The sequence below is a fragment of the Serinus canaria genome, chromosome 2, assembly GCF_022539315.1.
Source record: "Serinus canaria isolate serCan28SL12 chromosome 2, serCan2020, whole genome shotgun sequence".
Lineage (NCBI taxonomy): Eukaryota > Metazoa > Chordata > Aves > Passeriformes > Fringillidae > Serinus > Serinus canaria.
In genome coordinates, this window is record NC_066315.1 from 91039485 (window position 1) to 91056563 (window position 17079).

The 17079-nt window shown below is 38.9% G+C and overlaps 1 protein-coding gene across 1 annotated transcript in view; it reads right to left on the minus strand.

Annotated features, from left to right (window-relative positions):
* Positions 1-17079, minus strand: part of AHRR (aryl hydrocarbon receptor repressor) — a 70519-nt gene that overhangs the window by 17364 nt on the left and 36076 nt on the right. The window contains exons 3-5 of the mRNA XM_030233963.2: positions 16517-16617; positions 1528-1617; positions 131-260 (exon numbers count right to left, since the gene is read on the minus strand). Of these exons, the coding sequence (XP_030089823.1) occupies positions 131-260; positions 1528-1617; positions 16517-16617 (321 nt within the window). The remainder of the gene's footprint in view (positions 1-130; positions 261-1527; positions 1618-16516; positions 16618-17079) is intronic.

Below are 17079 nucleotides of genomic sequence, written 5' to 3' on the forward strand. Positions count from 1 at the left end.
AATGGCCACTATGCATCTTTCCAGGGAAGGATCTGACTGGAGATGTTACTGATACAGGCGTGGGTGGAGTGCAATTCTACCTCTGAACAGTGGTGCCTATGTTTCCAACCAACAACATGCACAATCCCACCTGTTTCTGACTGTAGTTGCTGTCCCGACAACATCTGGGGGGGATTCATGGCCCAGTGCAATTGTCTGCAGAAATCCTGGCGGTCATCCACGTGGATGTAATCATATATGTTTTGGTGCATTACATCAGTCTGAAACAATTACAACAAGGAATGGTTAATTAGTAACTGTGGGGGGGCAGCCACTTATCTTTAGATTGATAGTTTGCTTAAAATAATGGCAGGTGTAGGACACCTTCAGAGGAGCTTCAATGAGGAAAGTTGTTTCAAAGACCCCTTACTTCTCAACATCTGCTTTTTCCCTTCACATCCTAAGATGATTCTTTCTATTCTTAACTCTTTTGTACATATGCAAATGTGAGTAATAAACATCCAACTGGCAAGTGATGACTAGTGGCATCTCCCAGGGATTTTTGCTCCTTAATTTCTTGACTAAGGAATCATGGGATAGAATGCACGCTCAGCAGGTTTGCAGAGGGTGCCTCCCTCCGCTGGGGAGGGCAAGGCAGCTCCTGTAACGATAGGCTGAGAGGAACCTCAGGAAGTTCAGCAAAGGCAAATTTCTCTTTTAATTTTGGGTACCCCATGAAAAGAAAGAGATTAGAATGCCAAAATGAGCCCAGGAGAGTGCTACCAAGACACTTAAGAGAGCTGGAGCACATCCAGGAGAGAAGAGCAGGGTTTGCTCAGCCTTCAGAAGGGAAAACCACACAAGGAATGTACTGCTGTCTACATCAACCAAATGAGCAGGGGAAGAGAAGACAAAGGCTGACTCTTCTCAGAAATGAGAGGGCAAGAAGCAACAGACACAAATGGCAACATAGGAAGCTGGGAATTAATAATAAGTGAAAAAAAATTAGTCTTGGTGGCCAAACACTGGAATACATCTTCCAGAGGGGTCACAGAAACTCAAAGCTTGATCAGTCCTGCATCAACCTGCTCTAGCTCGATGTGCTTTGAGCAGGAGGTTGTTCTAGGTGACCTCCAGAGGTCCTTTCCAACTGTGTGGTTCTGTTATTCTGTGACTTTAGAATATACTTACTACACACAGCCAGCCAGCCTAGAAAAGCAGCATCTTATGTAGAAATTGAAAAGAAACTTCTACCTAAATCTTAGTTTTATAACTGATCACATTTCTGCTAAGGAAAGCTTTATAAAAGGAAATTGCAAGAAATAAACCTTTACCTGTCAGACTGACAAAAAGAATTAGTCTGAGATGGCATGGTAAAATAACCTTATTTCAGTAAGTGTATGTCAAACAGCAGTCAAAGGTATGCAACATACAGTGCTGAATTTACAAATAATAGCAGAAGTTATAATATTGACAATATATGTATTGACAAGAAAGTCAATACAATGTCAGTGACTGGGTATTCTAAGTAATTCTGCATATATTTACCTGATGAAACCCTAGATAGTCCACAATTGTCGATGATGCATAGAATATCATTCCATCTGCACTCACCACCAAGGCAAAACCATTCAGTGACTGAAAAAGGAAAATAAAATACTTTAGAAGATAATCAGAAGATAAAGAATAAAATTAGTATCAATGTAATCATTTTAAGAATATCCTAGGAAAGAAAAAACTCATTCTGCAAAAAGTTGGACCCTAAGTTCTTTCCTACCATGAAAAATGAGTAACAACCTGGAACATGCTTTCTTTGTTTTCTAAAAAAAGTTAAAATACTTAATTACAGTATAACGACCATATTACATTACTAGTTTATTGTCTGCTTAATGGTCTGCATAATTATATTTGCTCATTAATTCATAGAATTAAAAGTTTAATAGCAATTGTCAACTACTTTGTTTTTCCTTTTAATTTAAAACTGCACATTCCATAATAATTGCTTTGAATATACATACATTATTTCTTATAATATAATAATATCCAAAGGGAAAATTAAATACATGTGCTGTTTTAACCATGGCTCTAAAGCTGGATCTGTATTTTTTTGTATGGCTTTTTTCTTAAGCTGCTATAAAAATACATACATAGCATAATTGCATAAATGCAATTAATATAAAAAGTCTGTCCTCATGCTGTATGAGGACTGACTAATTCTGCCTCTCTTCCCTTGATAAAAATTTGGTAACATATCTTTACTCCAGCAGGCTTGCACTCCAAGGCAGTCTAGATCCTTTCGTGTGGTGGTTTTGAGGTCTTTGAGATTCCAGTTCAAATAGCTGTTGCTGAAATACTGCTATATTATTATTATTATCCTTGCTTCACCTTACTCTCAATGTGCCTATTAATCCTGAGTTAATCCTGAAACACAGTGAGGACAGATTTTCAATTGCTCAGTAACCAGATACACTGACATATTCTTGTGAGCTTGGTTCTCTTTTTGGTTCCTAAATAAGGACCAGATTTCCAAGACTGCTTGAAAGCTGTTCCCACTGTGACAATGGTGGGCAGAATTTCAAGAGTTCAGTGCACAATAGACTGACCTCCTCAGAAGGTTTGGCTCCCATCATAAATGTGGAGCACCTTTGGAAATGTGGCCCCATGGGACCACGCTCGGCCAGAGGCTCTGTGCCTTGAAGAACCTGTGAAACAATGGCTTGAGAAAAGTAGTGAAGAGCCTTCAGTGGCCATAGCAGCAAGTGATTCAATCAGGTCAACACTAACCATAAGTCAATGCTAAGAGCAGTCAATGACAAATCTTGTTTTGCTCCAGGTCAGCTCCATAGGTGCAGATCCTTTGCAGAATAAGAGTGATCTCTGCCTAGCTGTGCTTGTGTTGAATGCTAATTATTCTTGTCAACTCTTCAAGCACAAGGACTTGCTCAACTGGTGCTATTTCCTGCTCTAAAAAATTCCCAAATTTGTCCCAGCACCTCACCAACCAGAAGATGACGTGTCAAGATTTCTGCATCTTCACATCTGCACCTCTGGCTGCACTGAGAGGAACCTTGCATGGAGGGTATCTGTCATATACATTTCCAACGTCAAATGGAGACGAGGAAGCATTTTTGGCATCTTGTTTCTTTGGACTCGTCTTCATAACAATGAAACCATCAGTGATGTGATGTTGGGAATGTTATTACATTTTGAACATCTGGCAGGCTTTTTAATTTGGATAGACTAAAATTTTCCATAAAGATAACTGTGGGGCACTTAAGGGAGCTCCCTTTTGTCTGTGCCCCTTACCAGGCATATTCTGAAAGACCTTGAGTCCTGCCCATGAAACAGGACCAGGTAGAAGTTAAGAACACTAAAAAAATGAAAGAAATGTGCTTAATTAAATAAAAGTTCTTAAGCTATGCAAACTGACACACTAAGCCCTGGAAAAGCTGGAAAAGCTTAAACAATGACCACAAGATCTGAATATTATCATGCTGAACATCCTTAAAATGTACCTTCTATTGTCCTGCAGGCAAGCTGGAGTTTTTCAGCCCCTGTAGGAATATCTGTCTTTGTCAAGGATTGCTTGTATGAATCAAGAGATAAATTCATCTATTCAAAAATTAGTCTTCATTACTTTATTGGTATGTAGCCTTTAGACCTAAACACATACATAAGAGATCAGTCTGTACCCTTAAAATGTAAGACTTGATTCCCCCACAGTGGAAAGCAGGAAGGTTTTTCTTTACACATTTTTTTCCATAGAGCTAAAGTCAGGCTGGACTAGGTGCATGAGTTTCTAAAAATTGGAAAGGGAAATGGGACCATGTGTATTTCCAGGGATTCAGATCACTGTACTGGCAACTACATCTGTGAGGTTGGAGGTGGTATTAAGAGGTAGGAGGGAGGAAGAGGGAAGAAGAAGTGGAGGAACAGTTCAAGGAGCCATGCGTTTAGGTTAAGCCAGAAACAAGTGTGGATTTGGAGCATGTATGTAAATGAAGAGATTTCCAAACTTCCCCTGCTTTGTTTTTGGTTTGTTCTCAAAATGCTGGTGTCCTCTCCTGAGGTTGTATCTCTTAAATAAGCACCCTCTGGTTTTCACTACCCCAACTGCAGACACCAGATGCTTTGCCCTGCAAGCAGGGAAAGCAAAATCCACTTTGGTGCAAAAACAACTTTTATGGAGCCACATGACTAAGTTGAGGATTAACACAAATTCCATGTCTCTAAATTAATTTTAGCTGGGAAACCTGCTGCTTCAGACACATTATAAAAAGACAAGCTGCATATCAAGTAAAACTTTACACCAATGAGTCTTATCCATGCCTGCAAATTCTTTTGCTTTCTCAGTATTACCCTAAACCGTAGTTTAGTGGAAAACAGACATCTGTAACACAGACAACTTGATAGAATCACAGCTGGGCTGGGATTTATACTTTTCTTATCTGCTTAGCAGAGGTGGGGATAAGGAGGAGGGTGTTTGCTACCACAGCACCCACCCCGAGTGGGTCATGGTGATTGCAGATCAGCAGGGAAATACCTTTTCCAGCCTCTAGGATAAATCTCTCAGGTACCAAGTACAACTCCATACTGAAATCCTTTACAGTAACACTGCATAGAGGTTTTTCCATTTTTCTGGCCAGAAGCCTAGTGACTTGTTAGACTGAGTAGGAGAGACAGCTTCAGTCCAAAGAATGAGTGAAAACTATGCCCAGCTTTTTTGTTCTAAGTTACCACATCTCACATTAAACATCACAGCAAAGTATATGGCTCCACTTATGTTTTTTAAACATTCTCCATCATTGAAATAAAATTCTCTGCAATAGCTTTTTTTCATTGCCAGTGAAGAGGAGGTATGCTGTGTCAGAACCACAGCAGCCATGTGCCTGGGCAATGGATAACCTGGGGAGCTGAACCAGGAAAGAGGACGTGGACCAGCCTCATACCTGTGCAGTTTGCAGTCCTTGTGAAAGCACATGTTTGCCCTGAGCACTGAGGGGACAGCACTGAGAAGTAAAGGCAGCTCCTCTCATTTCACTTTAATCCTCTCATCAGAAATTATGGACAGCCTAAATGGGGTCTGGTATTTAGAGGGGGAAATAACCAAACTCCACCACTCAGTGTTGGTGGTATTTGCTTTGTGTACAACAAGTATGTTTCAATCAGTAAATCAGTACGGTCCACTTGCAAACTAAAATTTTTTTGCAATATTGCATATTCTTACACACGCACACATAGAAGCAAACACGCAAAACTATTAGTATGGACCTTAAAACTTCTACAAGAGAAAACAACTAACTTCAATCTGCAAAAAATACATGGTTTTAAACTGCCATTTGGTAAACCATATGGATTCAATGACAGATGGAATTTCTAATCCAGGATAATGGCTGAAACATGTGAGACAGACTTAAGTATGTATTGTGAACATTTGTTTGTTTGTATTTGGCTTTTTAAAAACACTTACATGAGTTTTCTACATTGTACTTAAAAAATGAAATCATGTGGGACTTTTTTTTCCCAAATGAAAAAAAAAGAGAACTTGGCACCAGACAGGGGCTTGTGTTCTTTTGAAAAAACATGTACATCCAATTATGTACTCACGAAAAACTGCACCTGCTACTGAAACAAAAAAACAATTAATCTGTCAGTTCAAAGAAAATATGGTATTATTCTGATGCCTGCAGTAGCTGTGAGATGAAAGTTATCAGTTCCTTCCATTAAGAAGTTTTTGAAACTTTATTAGTCAAGAGATTCTCTTTGGGAATGAAGGCAAATATTTTGAGGAAGATAGGACTTCCTTTGGCAAGATGCTTTATATATCCTGATTTTTTTTTTTTTCCTGGTCTCATAGCAGAAAATCAGCCAGAAAATACTTCAAAGATATTTTGGTCAAGGTCATGGCATAGTAAAAATAAGGAGGAGGAAAAAAAAAAAGAGAGAGAGAATGAGTTCCAATGCACATTTCTCTTATTACTCTTCCTTGAAATAAAGGAAAATTCACTAGCATTAGGTCTCCAGAGACCATGTTACCATGGCTACTAAAGTACAACAGTCAAGGCCTGCAGCCATGCCTTGCTTTGAACAGATTTTCGAGTCACGCAACTTGGGTACTAAATTTCCAGGGTCAGTTGGCTCACAGTTTATCTGGAACAGCTTCATTTAATAGTGGATCACTGGGTTTTTGCATCCTATGTGGGATGGGGCCATTTTCTGGTGATCTAAGTAAGTAGCTATTTAAAAACTCTGGAAATTATATACTTGCTCATGTCTTGTGAATATTAGGAGGAAAATGCAGACAGTTAATTGTGTCTTCTGTCTTATACTGCATTGTTTAGTGAGTCAGTATTTCTTTCCGCTGGTGTTTTTAGGACTCATAGTTGCCCTTCTCAAAAATCCCTCTGAACCCCTGAGATTCTCTTTATATACCAAAAAAAAAAAAAAAAAAAATTAGCTCTTGCAAAACCCTGAAGTAAAAAACAGCATAAAAGACTATTCAGAAATACCATATCTGGTGACATCAGAATATGGCCTTTGGTCAACAAATACGGTATCTCTTAGCCCTCTGGACTATCTATCTACAAAGCAACTTCAAAAGGAGTATTTCTGTGAGTAAGCACTATATCGTGCAAAGGAGAGTGGCAGAATTGTTTTAGCATTCAGTTTTGATCAAGGGTTTGCGTGTACAGATTAAATTTCAGGCAAAAGAAACAAAACAGAAGACAAATTTCCATCGTTTGAGCCAGCTAAGGAAGTAGTAGCTGAAGTCTACAGACATGGAATTGTATGGGAAGCCTTTCAGAGACAAAGTGCTCAATCTGATAAACTGGTTTTCATAGACAGCAAAAATTTTTATTTTCAAATCCAAAGAAATATGTATATATTGACCACCATGCCCCTTTCACTCCTCCTGTCACCCCAAATAGAACAAAGTTAATGTGTCCTTGACCCTGGATATCACTTCAGGCTTCTTTCAGTATGGAAATTCAGCATCTACTGCTGCACTACCATGGTCAATATTTTCAGCAATCATTCACAATGCCAAACAGATTTGAGCCCTGGCCCTCCCATTTACAGTCAGAGGGAACAGCTCGGCCATCTGAAAGGCACAAATGATTGTGAATCATTCAGCTGGTGAAATTTCCCATTATTCCACTTTTCAATATCCCATCACTTCCATGAAGGAGCTAGGGAAACCTTGGAGATGCTTGTTTATGTACGTGTCTTCAGGCTAGCAAGGGAGCTGGAGCGCTGGGGCTCGTCAAGAGGCAGCGGTGGAAAGCGGCCTCCTGGAAATCAGCTAGGAAAATGTAACTCACTGGGCTCCGGTAATTGTGAGCTATAAACTTTCAAGAAAACATAGTAGTTCCCTGGAGGGTGAGATTGCAATGTGTGCACACATGTAAACACATCTTAAACCATGGTGATGTTTTTTTATATGCTTGATATGTAATAAGTATTGGACACAACCAAGAACAACTTTGCCTTTGAAGTTGTTTTGAATGCATGATGCAAAACTGTAAATGCAGTTTTTCTTCCATTATACGTTCCTTCCAAACTAAGCTTTTGTAACAAAGCTTGCTTAGTCTGTGTCGAGTCCTTGGGATAGGGCCTCTCTTTGTTAACATGAATTTCTGGTCTCCAATGAACCTGGCGCCTCAAAACCAACTACTCTGCCCAAGATGGGGCTAGGAAACGAGGGCTGAAGCATCAGCTGACTTTGTTTGTGTAGAAAGTTGGGGTGGTGCACGCAAGAAAGAGATGCACCCCCAATAAATCTTGTTTTTTTCACAAGTACTAGTCACTGGAAAAGAGAATACAGACCATGCTTCCAGAGAGGAGCAGCGCTGATGACTACTAGCTTAAAGACAGGTTAGGGAAGGTTTTGTTGATGCAAAAGTGAATTCATGGGTGACACTGAGCACCTCAGTACAAATCTGTTATATGGCAAGCTTTACCATTTAGGATTTCATGTGGGAAGCAAGAATATGAATGCTACCTGAGGTTAATGGATGGTATACAAGTACTGAAGTCTACTTAAAATAAAATAAAGAAGAATATTTAAATTATTAATTCTAAAATTGTTGTGGCACAGCACATTTTTTTATTAATACATAGCTAGAGGTATGATGTTTGCTAGATAGTTAGTGAGTATGTGGATGAGTAACATGTCATTTACCTTAGTAATTATCATGAAAGGATACTAAATTACAACATAATCATTATATCCATTTCTTTAGCCTCCTCATTAATCATGATGTTGAATTTAAAATTGTGCTCTTCTAGTAATGGAACCCTCCTGTCAATGCTCTTTCACAAATACTATGCCCTGGACTACACTTGGAAATAGAAACCATCTTTATATTGATTCATGCAGTTTCTCATTTCACTTCCTCAAAAGCAGATGTTGTATTCACAGATGGAAGCAAAGCTGGGGCAATATCATATCTTCAGTGCAAGTTCAGCTCTTCGTCCTTTCTGAATTCTGCAGCTGCTCTGGGCTTTTCAGTCTTCTCTTCAACAATTTCAATATAGAAAATGCAAGCCTGATTAATTCCATTTGAGAAGACTCAAAATGAAGCATTAATTGCTCACTACTCTGCACTTGTAATAACAAATTTAGTTAGGTAGACTTTGAAATAACAAATGTAGTAAGATTAGGCATTATCTTTCACAGAAACAAGTTACTGAAAAGAGTCTCAAATAATATTTATCCAACATGTTGGACAATTAGACATATGTAAGTACCAAATGTCTGGATTTTTTTTTTCAGTGTTATTTACATGTAAGTGCATCAAGTCCTGAATAGAGGAAGCCGTCATAATATTCCATCCACAGCTGACTTTTATTTGTACTTGCAAACTGTTAATGAGGATGAATGGCAGACATCTCTTTCTGCAAGGAATCAAAACCCAAAAGAGACAATGTTGCAGTCTATATACTGAAAACAGAATGTTATGTCCTAATTTCACAGCACTCTTTTTCTGTGTGTTTAGCGCTATATATCACATTTTCAAAAATGAAACTATTTCAGGGGATGGGGAGAAGAGCGAAACAGTCTGTATTTCACATACTGTTTGATAATGTATGCTAAACCAGCCTTTTAAAACAGGATTTCAGGTCAGTAGAATTTCCAGGGAGGATGGAATCCCTGAAATTGTCTCTGGGAACAGTTTTACTTTGCAGGTTATCCTCTTATGCATGTTTTGTATGCTGTAAGTGTCCTGCATCAAACACACCCTATCCCGTTCTGACAGCAGGGCTGAATCCTGCTATAAAGGCATTGTGCTGACCCAGAGAGGCAGGCAATACTTTCTCTAATCGAGATATCAAGTGGATCTTATGGAGAGGGATAAGGATAGAAAGTCAAAGACAACTCCTCTAACCAGCAGCAACGACTGCAAATCTTAGGCTGCATTATAGACTAAAATCCTTCCTCAAGTCTTTTCTGCAAGCCCCTGCTTTGGTTTGAGCATTTAAGTTTCATCAACTAAGGCAGACAAAAAGTCGAAGTGGAATGTATTTGATATATCTAGCAAAATATGTCGGGCTTTTTTCAAAACCTCCAAAGCAAAATCACTGCAAGTTTGCAAAAGCTCTCAAGGCTGGACACAGTCTAGCCTAGACCTGCTTTCCTGCCAGTCACTTCATCTTGTAGAGAAGATTGCAAGGCTTCAGCTCATGAGCTTTTCTGAATTGAGCATGAGGAATATACTGAGAGAAAGTGTCATCTGAATACAGTGTAAGCTGCTCATTCATAATTTCACTTCAACCAATTGAAGACAAGTTCAACAATGTAGGATTGCAATTATTTAAAGTGTATGTCTGTTTCTTCTATGTTTTGGGGTTTTTTTTTTTTTGCAATACATGACTATGCCATCTTCAAAAACGCTTCCTGAATAGCAAATGCAGAAATTGGTATGAAATTATCAGTGTGCTATGAATGCCTTTGCTGCCTGAATGCAAGAAGTCAGTTCTAGTGGCAGATTAAGTCCTGGTGCATCTGTACAATGCAGGGCTCAGATACAGATACCAAACCTATTGACTGGTGGAAATAGTTGTCAAGGATTAGCTCTGAAGTCAGTGAGAGGAAAAAAAAAATCTAAGAGAGCTGAAATGGGAGAATATGTTTTGTTGAGGAGGAAGTTATGTGGCCACTGGCCTGTGTCCAAGAGGCACCGAAATAGCCTGAGCAGAAACAGAGGAAGCGGCTGTGAAAAGTGAGCTCGGGTGGAGTTGGCTGTGATGAACAGTCTGGAGACAGCAAGAGCAGCCTCAGATCCAGAGCTGCATCTGTGCCCAAAGCTTATTGACTCTTCACCTTAACGCTATGGATGGACAGCTGCTCTGCTCTCTGGTACAGTTTCTCAGCCAGCCCTCCTCATATGACAGCAGGTTTGCCTGTCTCCTGACAAATGGAAGACAATTTTCCTGATGCCAGCCCCACCCAGAGGATGATCACTTCTCTCCTCACCACACACCTGCACTGACTGCCTGCTCCTCCTGCTCTGTCATACTGAACATGGGCTGCCTGTCCTGATTTTCCAATCCACTCCCTGCTTGCTCCCTCTCAATTGTCATCTGTAATTTTGTGTTGCAGAAGATAAATACTAACTCACATCAGCCCAACCTGCCACGAAATCTGAAAAGAAGGACTTACTGGCATTTTCCCATTTGCAAAAAGGCTCCACAACAAGCCTCTACAGAAGTACCTATTTTTCCTCTTCAAATCCCTCCATAAATCTCTTGTAAAAGTCCTGGCAAGAGTCAAGCTTCTCAGACATTATGTGTGCTGGCAATTGTGGTTACCATTTTGTTCATTATTTCCACACAATTTTGCCCATCCAAATCCATCTTCTATCACTTTTCTCATAGTTAGGCCGAACATCTGAAGGGAGGGGATAACACGACCTTGTTTTTCTCTGTCCCCCTCTCAAGTTGGATGAGAGTTGCCACCTCCTGTATTTCAGAAACCTCAGCACTGTGGCAGCATCATGATTTTTGCACTCATAACAGTAGCACTAAGGACTGGAGGAGAGAGCAAATGGAATTTAGCCGTCATGGCTTTTCTATCCAGATTTGTTAGAGAAGAAGGGAAAAAAAAAAAGAAGAAAGGAATAAGCGAGAACATTAGTTATTTGTCTAAAGGGCAAGAGAAAGGATGTTTTTTGCACAGAGCTGTGGCCATGCCAAATTTGAAGTCTGGATTTTAGAAATATGCCTATTTGAAAAGAAAGAAATAAAAGGGACCAGGGCCTCTGAAGTGTTCCTTTGTGTTTTGCCCACGCCTGGCAAGACGAAAGTGAATGTACGCATGTGATAAAACAGCACTCCTAACCCCATTCATGGTTTATTTTAATGGATCAATTCCCTGTAAATCATCCCAAGTGACTAACATCAGCTTAAATCATGTCATCTAAATTACTGGGAGAAGGTTCATGTTTGAAAACAAAGGAAAGCAAAAGCGTTGTTTGGGTAACTTCAAAAAGTTGTATTAACTGAAAAAAAAAATCCTGTTTTGATGGTCTAGTTTTAAACAAGTTAGATTAAGAAAATTAGGCGGTGTATCAAAATCTATCAGGATTTAGTTTGGAAGAACTGTGCTGAGAGAGTGTCAGCACTATGGGAAGCTGAAGAGGTGTTCCAGACCAGTTTTTGATTCCTGAAATTTGTGCCATGGTCATAGATCCATATAACCTCCATGCACTTTGTTGGACTTGCAATTTGCCTTTTCAAGTTTAAATTTAAAAATAACAGGAAGAGGAAAAAATCTCTTGCTCTCAGACTGAAATTCAAACTGGAGAACCTTTTTCAAGAGCATAGTTTTATCAAGAACTGATTGCATAAATCAGTTTGGAAGGAGGAAGTGGAATTACACTAACAAGTTTAAAAATGACAGGAAACCAAGAGGGAAAAGGGTTTCCTATGTTATTTCCTTATGCAGAGTGAAGAATAGCACCAATAGGATGTTTTCTAATGTATCATTTTCCAACTCCCTCGGAATGAAACTTGAACTCTAGTTCAAGCTGTTAGCAGAGGCCACTGGGAGATGCATTTCAGTGCCAAAATTTGCACATCCACCTCTCCAAAGTAACTCCCAGAAAGATTATTATTTCCATCCATTTCTAAGGTAGCAACATAATGTTAAATAATAAGCTTTAAACTGACATTGTGTCAAATTCTAAATCATTTGCTTGCATTAGAACTTTGACTTTCATTGGTTTTCATTAAGATGACCTGGGGTCTATTTGGTATTAAAGCTGTCAAAAAAATGCCCTCATTGACTTTGGTGGGAGCTACCCAGTTAGAACCAGAATTTCCAAACCTGTGATATGGAATTAAGAAATAATCTATAAAGGATTTGTCTGGGTGAAAAAGTGTCTGTTCTGTGTGCTACAGGACCTACATCTGATTGTGCTGTAGCTTTGCACCAGCAGCTAATACCAAGAACAAATGCTGCTGGTTCAGAAGCTAAATAACCTGAAGTGTCTCACTAGTTTTGCTACTAACAACTCAAAGCAACAAAATTTGTCTGCATGCTTTGGTAAAACAAAACATGGAAGCTCAGGTTGAAAAACCCAACTTTATATGTTTAAGTAACTAATGTAATGAAGCTAGGATTATTAAAATCAATGGAGAATTTTAGTGGTTGCACCACCAAACCTAGCTTTTGTGGTTTTTAAGGTGTTAGGAATGATTTATTTTTTAAGTAAATGATCATATGGCTATGATTTTAAGATATTTAAGATGCCAGGCACCTCAAATTATCTGTCAAAAATTTAATTAAATAGTAAGCTTCTCCAGATTCCTCTGTAGAACCTTCCTGCCCTCAAAGAGGCCAACACTCCCATCAAACCTTATGTCTTGTGAGACTGATCCTCTTATCCAGGTCCTTGATAAAGGTATTACAGAATGTACAGTGTCACTGAATAAGAAGTACCAGGACAGTCTTATGACTGGCATCTCCAATGAAGCCATAAAGAAAAACATGAGACAAAACCACAGGAATGTGATTTTTGTGCCCTGAAGCCTTACGAGTAGAAGACTCATGGAAATCTGACCCTGAACTGTACAAAAGTGTGGCTTGGAGCAACCTGAAAAGCAACATGGATCTTCTCTGAAAGAGTCTGAGCTGCCAGTGAGCATGGAAATGACAAAAAAAGCTGCGTCTGGCCTTTATCAATATTCATCAGTGAGAAGGGAGTGTGATAGAACCAGGCAGCCTTACTCCACTGGCATCTGTTCAGGAGCCGCCTGTATTGTCCATATTTCTTCATATTTATTGTGGTATTTTGTTTATAAAACGCTATTTTCACACCTGAAAAGAATTATGTCCAATACATCTGGGGACAGAGATGCCACGAACCCTATGCTTCAGCCTCCGAGAGCATAATAGAAGACCAACAAACATAAAGAAGCAGAGAAGAAAGTCCATGAAGGCACCTCCTTAGTAGCAAAGAGACAGAAATTTGAACAACAGTTATTTGTCCATGACAAGCAGAAAAGCTGCAGGAGCAACTGTGAAGTGGCCAATAAAGCTCAAGTGACAATTTTAGCAGGGTGCTGCTTAGTGCACAAGTGCTGGTTACCCAAGGAGCAGTGTTGGAGGTGATGATGGGGTGATGCTTGATTACATGTCATTAAGTAAGCAAGTCCATATAGAGCCTCCCCCTTAACAGCAGGCATTTAATTTTTCCAGGGATCAGTGAATGTGTAACACATGACAGTTACACAGCCTTTTGGGATGGGCAATTACCTCCACCATAGTGCAGACTCTGAGTCTGGGCTTAAGATTACGAGCGCAGCATAGCTGGGGGGAAGAGGAGGAGGTGGCTAACAGCCATGAGATGAATCCTGCAATCAAGGCTATTGCCTAGATACCCACCAGTGATTCATTATTTTTCCAAGTCACCATTTTATTGTGTTTCTCCACCCCATCACCCCATAAACTCTATCTGGATTTGTTGACTGCCAATACAACTTATTTTCCCCTTTTTCTGGTTATGGGTTTGGCCCAGTGTTCCTTAAGTATCCAGTAACAGGCTTCAGAAACTGAATGCGCCCCTTTTCTGCCAGAAGGCTTGGGGCACAGGGGTTGCAAAACCACCTGTATTGGAAAATATTTTGAAAGTGTTAAGTTAAAAATCATTACTGCAGTCAAACTGTTGGAATGCGAAAGCTCAAAGGACTGTAAAGACTGCAAGAATGGGATATATTAAAAAAAAATCTTAATATAATTACACTTTGGTTCTTAGAGACTTGTCTGTCTTCCCTTCAAAGAGAAACAAAGATGGCAAGCAAAGTCTCTAATCCAGAAGAAATTATCTTAAAGCACCAAAAGAAATTATTTGTTCAGATACCTGCTGTGCATCACTAAAAAGTCTTTGATAAACTGGTATCATTGTTTATTCTGTTATTACTGATGAAAGCTATTTGATTATAGCTGTAAAAAATCTCCATAAAATCTCAAATAAAAAACACATGTTGTGGCAGAAGCCTTTAGAAATAAAAAACATTTTAAACATATTTTGAAGACAGCCTAATTCCATTGTTTTCTTTCAAGTTGAAAGGGGAAATACTGCATTGTTCCAAGACTCAAGAGTCCCAGATACACTATTTACCAGCAATTAGGTTCTTGTTATCCCATATTTCTCTCCATACATAATGCAGAGTGACTATACCCACTAGGAAAAAAATAAAAGCAATTATTCTTGATTTTCCATTAACATTGCACTCAGGAACAGTATTATTCACATATATTTTGGTGATTCAGATTATTCTGGTTTATATTACATAAAGCAGAGGTTGCACAGTGCAAGGTGTTGTCATGACATGGAAAGTGGCTTTCGACAGCTGAAAAATATCTTTTGAGAGCAAATAAAGTGGTCAGATTCACAAGTCAATATACAAAGAACAGCAACCACAGTTTGCTTCTTCTTGGAGGAAGTCAGAAATGTGATATTTAGTTCAAATCCCACAGTTCCTAATAATCAACATGGTGAATTTGGTTGAACAACATAAAAACCCGCTTTTCTTCATGTGCCATAACCACTGAATGAGGATCTGAGCCAAACCCAGTCCTCAGAGAACATTCCTGACAAGCCCTAAGGAAAACTCACCCTCTTATTCTAGGTCAGTTGTGCCCATAAATGAAGCCTGGCAAGTACATTCAAATTAACATGCAGTTAATAATCCAGTTAATGATCCACTTTAAGTATGATCCAGGATAAAATATCTCCCCTGTATTCAGAGGGAATGTGACTCCTGCATACCCTGCAGTAAGCAGAGCATATTTAGCAATAGCAGTCTCTCATAACCTGCCTCAAATTGTGTGCCAGTGTTCTCTCCATCTACTCACAGCAGTCAGCCTACTGTTTGAGGATGCTCAATGTTTATAACTTGTGGGCATGTCATGTACACACAACAAAACATAGACTAGATATAGGAGACCCTCGTTAAAATTGATATACTCACCATAATTATCACTTATTGTACCCCCGTATTCCCTATTTATTGAGAATGGAAATGGCTGCAAAATAGCACCTGACAGCCAAACATCTTGTTTTGGCAGTAGCAGTAACTAATCAGATGCCTCTGTGTTACTTGCTTTGAAATCTAAATTTAAAATCTTCTGAAATACTTAGAGGAAGGAAAGCAGGTTGCCAGTTTCCATTCCATAGACTTGAGTAACTTATGGTATTTGATCTCATACTAAAATGTGTTTTAATTTAATAGTATTCAGTAATTGTTTGCTGGAGGCTACTATTTAATTTACATTTACTTGCATCTCAGGGCTGTCATTAAAACACAATTTTTATACCATGAGTATTATCCTATCTGGAACAACTGTAATATTAATCACAACATATGTAATCTTAATCACATAGGAATTTCCAAGGACCTCAGTGTAAAAAGGCATTATTACATCATGTGTTTGAAACGCAGATGTATCTGGGATGGACTGCTGGGCTCTAGCTGGTTTAGTAGTTCACAGCAGCATTAATTTTTCCTCAAAATTAATGGATCCAATTCTCAGTAATAGCATGGCCCCTTTATGCTTCTCTGCCAATATAAAGTCAGCCTAAAGGGGATAAAAATACATAGAAGGGATAACTTTTGCTGACATGGTGTGTGTGCAGAACACAGAGCTGAGGAAGTAGAATAAACTAAAATATCCTAGAATATTCTCCGTTCAGATGAGAAACCAGGAAAGCTCATGTTGACATCCTCAAAATATGGGCCAAGTAAAATAAACCTAAAAGTGAAAAAGGACTGTGAACTGTCCTGCTGGGGTGCACTGGTAATTTCAAGGATGCAAGCAAGGGTGCAAGATGTAATTTCTGAAATGGACACTGACTGTGACTGTCACGACCGCCAGTCTTGCTTTTGAAAGAAATGTTCACGAGCGTGGCCCTTGAAAGACTCTCACCAAGATGGACTGTTTGCTCAAAGCTGCCACAAATCATCAGCCCAAATATATCATCAAACTGAATAAATTACATCCAGAAAAAAAAACCAGTATTTTTTCACTCACTTCTAGTAGAAGTCCACCTTCTTGTACAGCAGTCTTGTTAGATATATTGTCTTCTTTTATCGTTTGGCCAGCTTGCTTCTTAAAGTGCTTTTCTTGAATGGCTGTTGGAAAGAGTTATCACCAATTTAGAAATCATGAAGATTAGGGTCACGACTAAAACTGTTGTTTAGGCATTTAACATGCATTGAATTTAATTGGTGGTTACTGTCTTTGTGGTCTGGATCTCAGTTACTAACAACTTTTTTTTTTTTTCCCTCCTTGTGCTGGAGATAGATACATATTTTGCAGTCCAGATGTTTTTTATATGAAATATCTATCACAATTTTTATTGAACATATTTTTTTCATTAGTCTATTCTACATAAAGCAACAACCAAAACCCACAGGAAAGAAACAAAAGAAAGTTAGCAAGTTGTTTTGTTTATAAAAATATGTATTATGACAATACAGAGAAATATCTATATAGGTCAGAAGAAAAGAGAGTGAGTAAGTTTCTTATTTTCAGTGCTGATCTCCTTGACATCAAATTACTTTTGGTCTCACTTTACCCTGTTTGTTTCTACA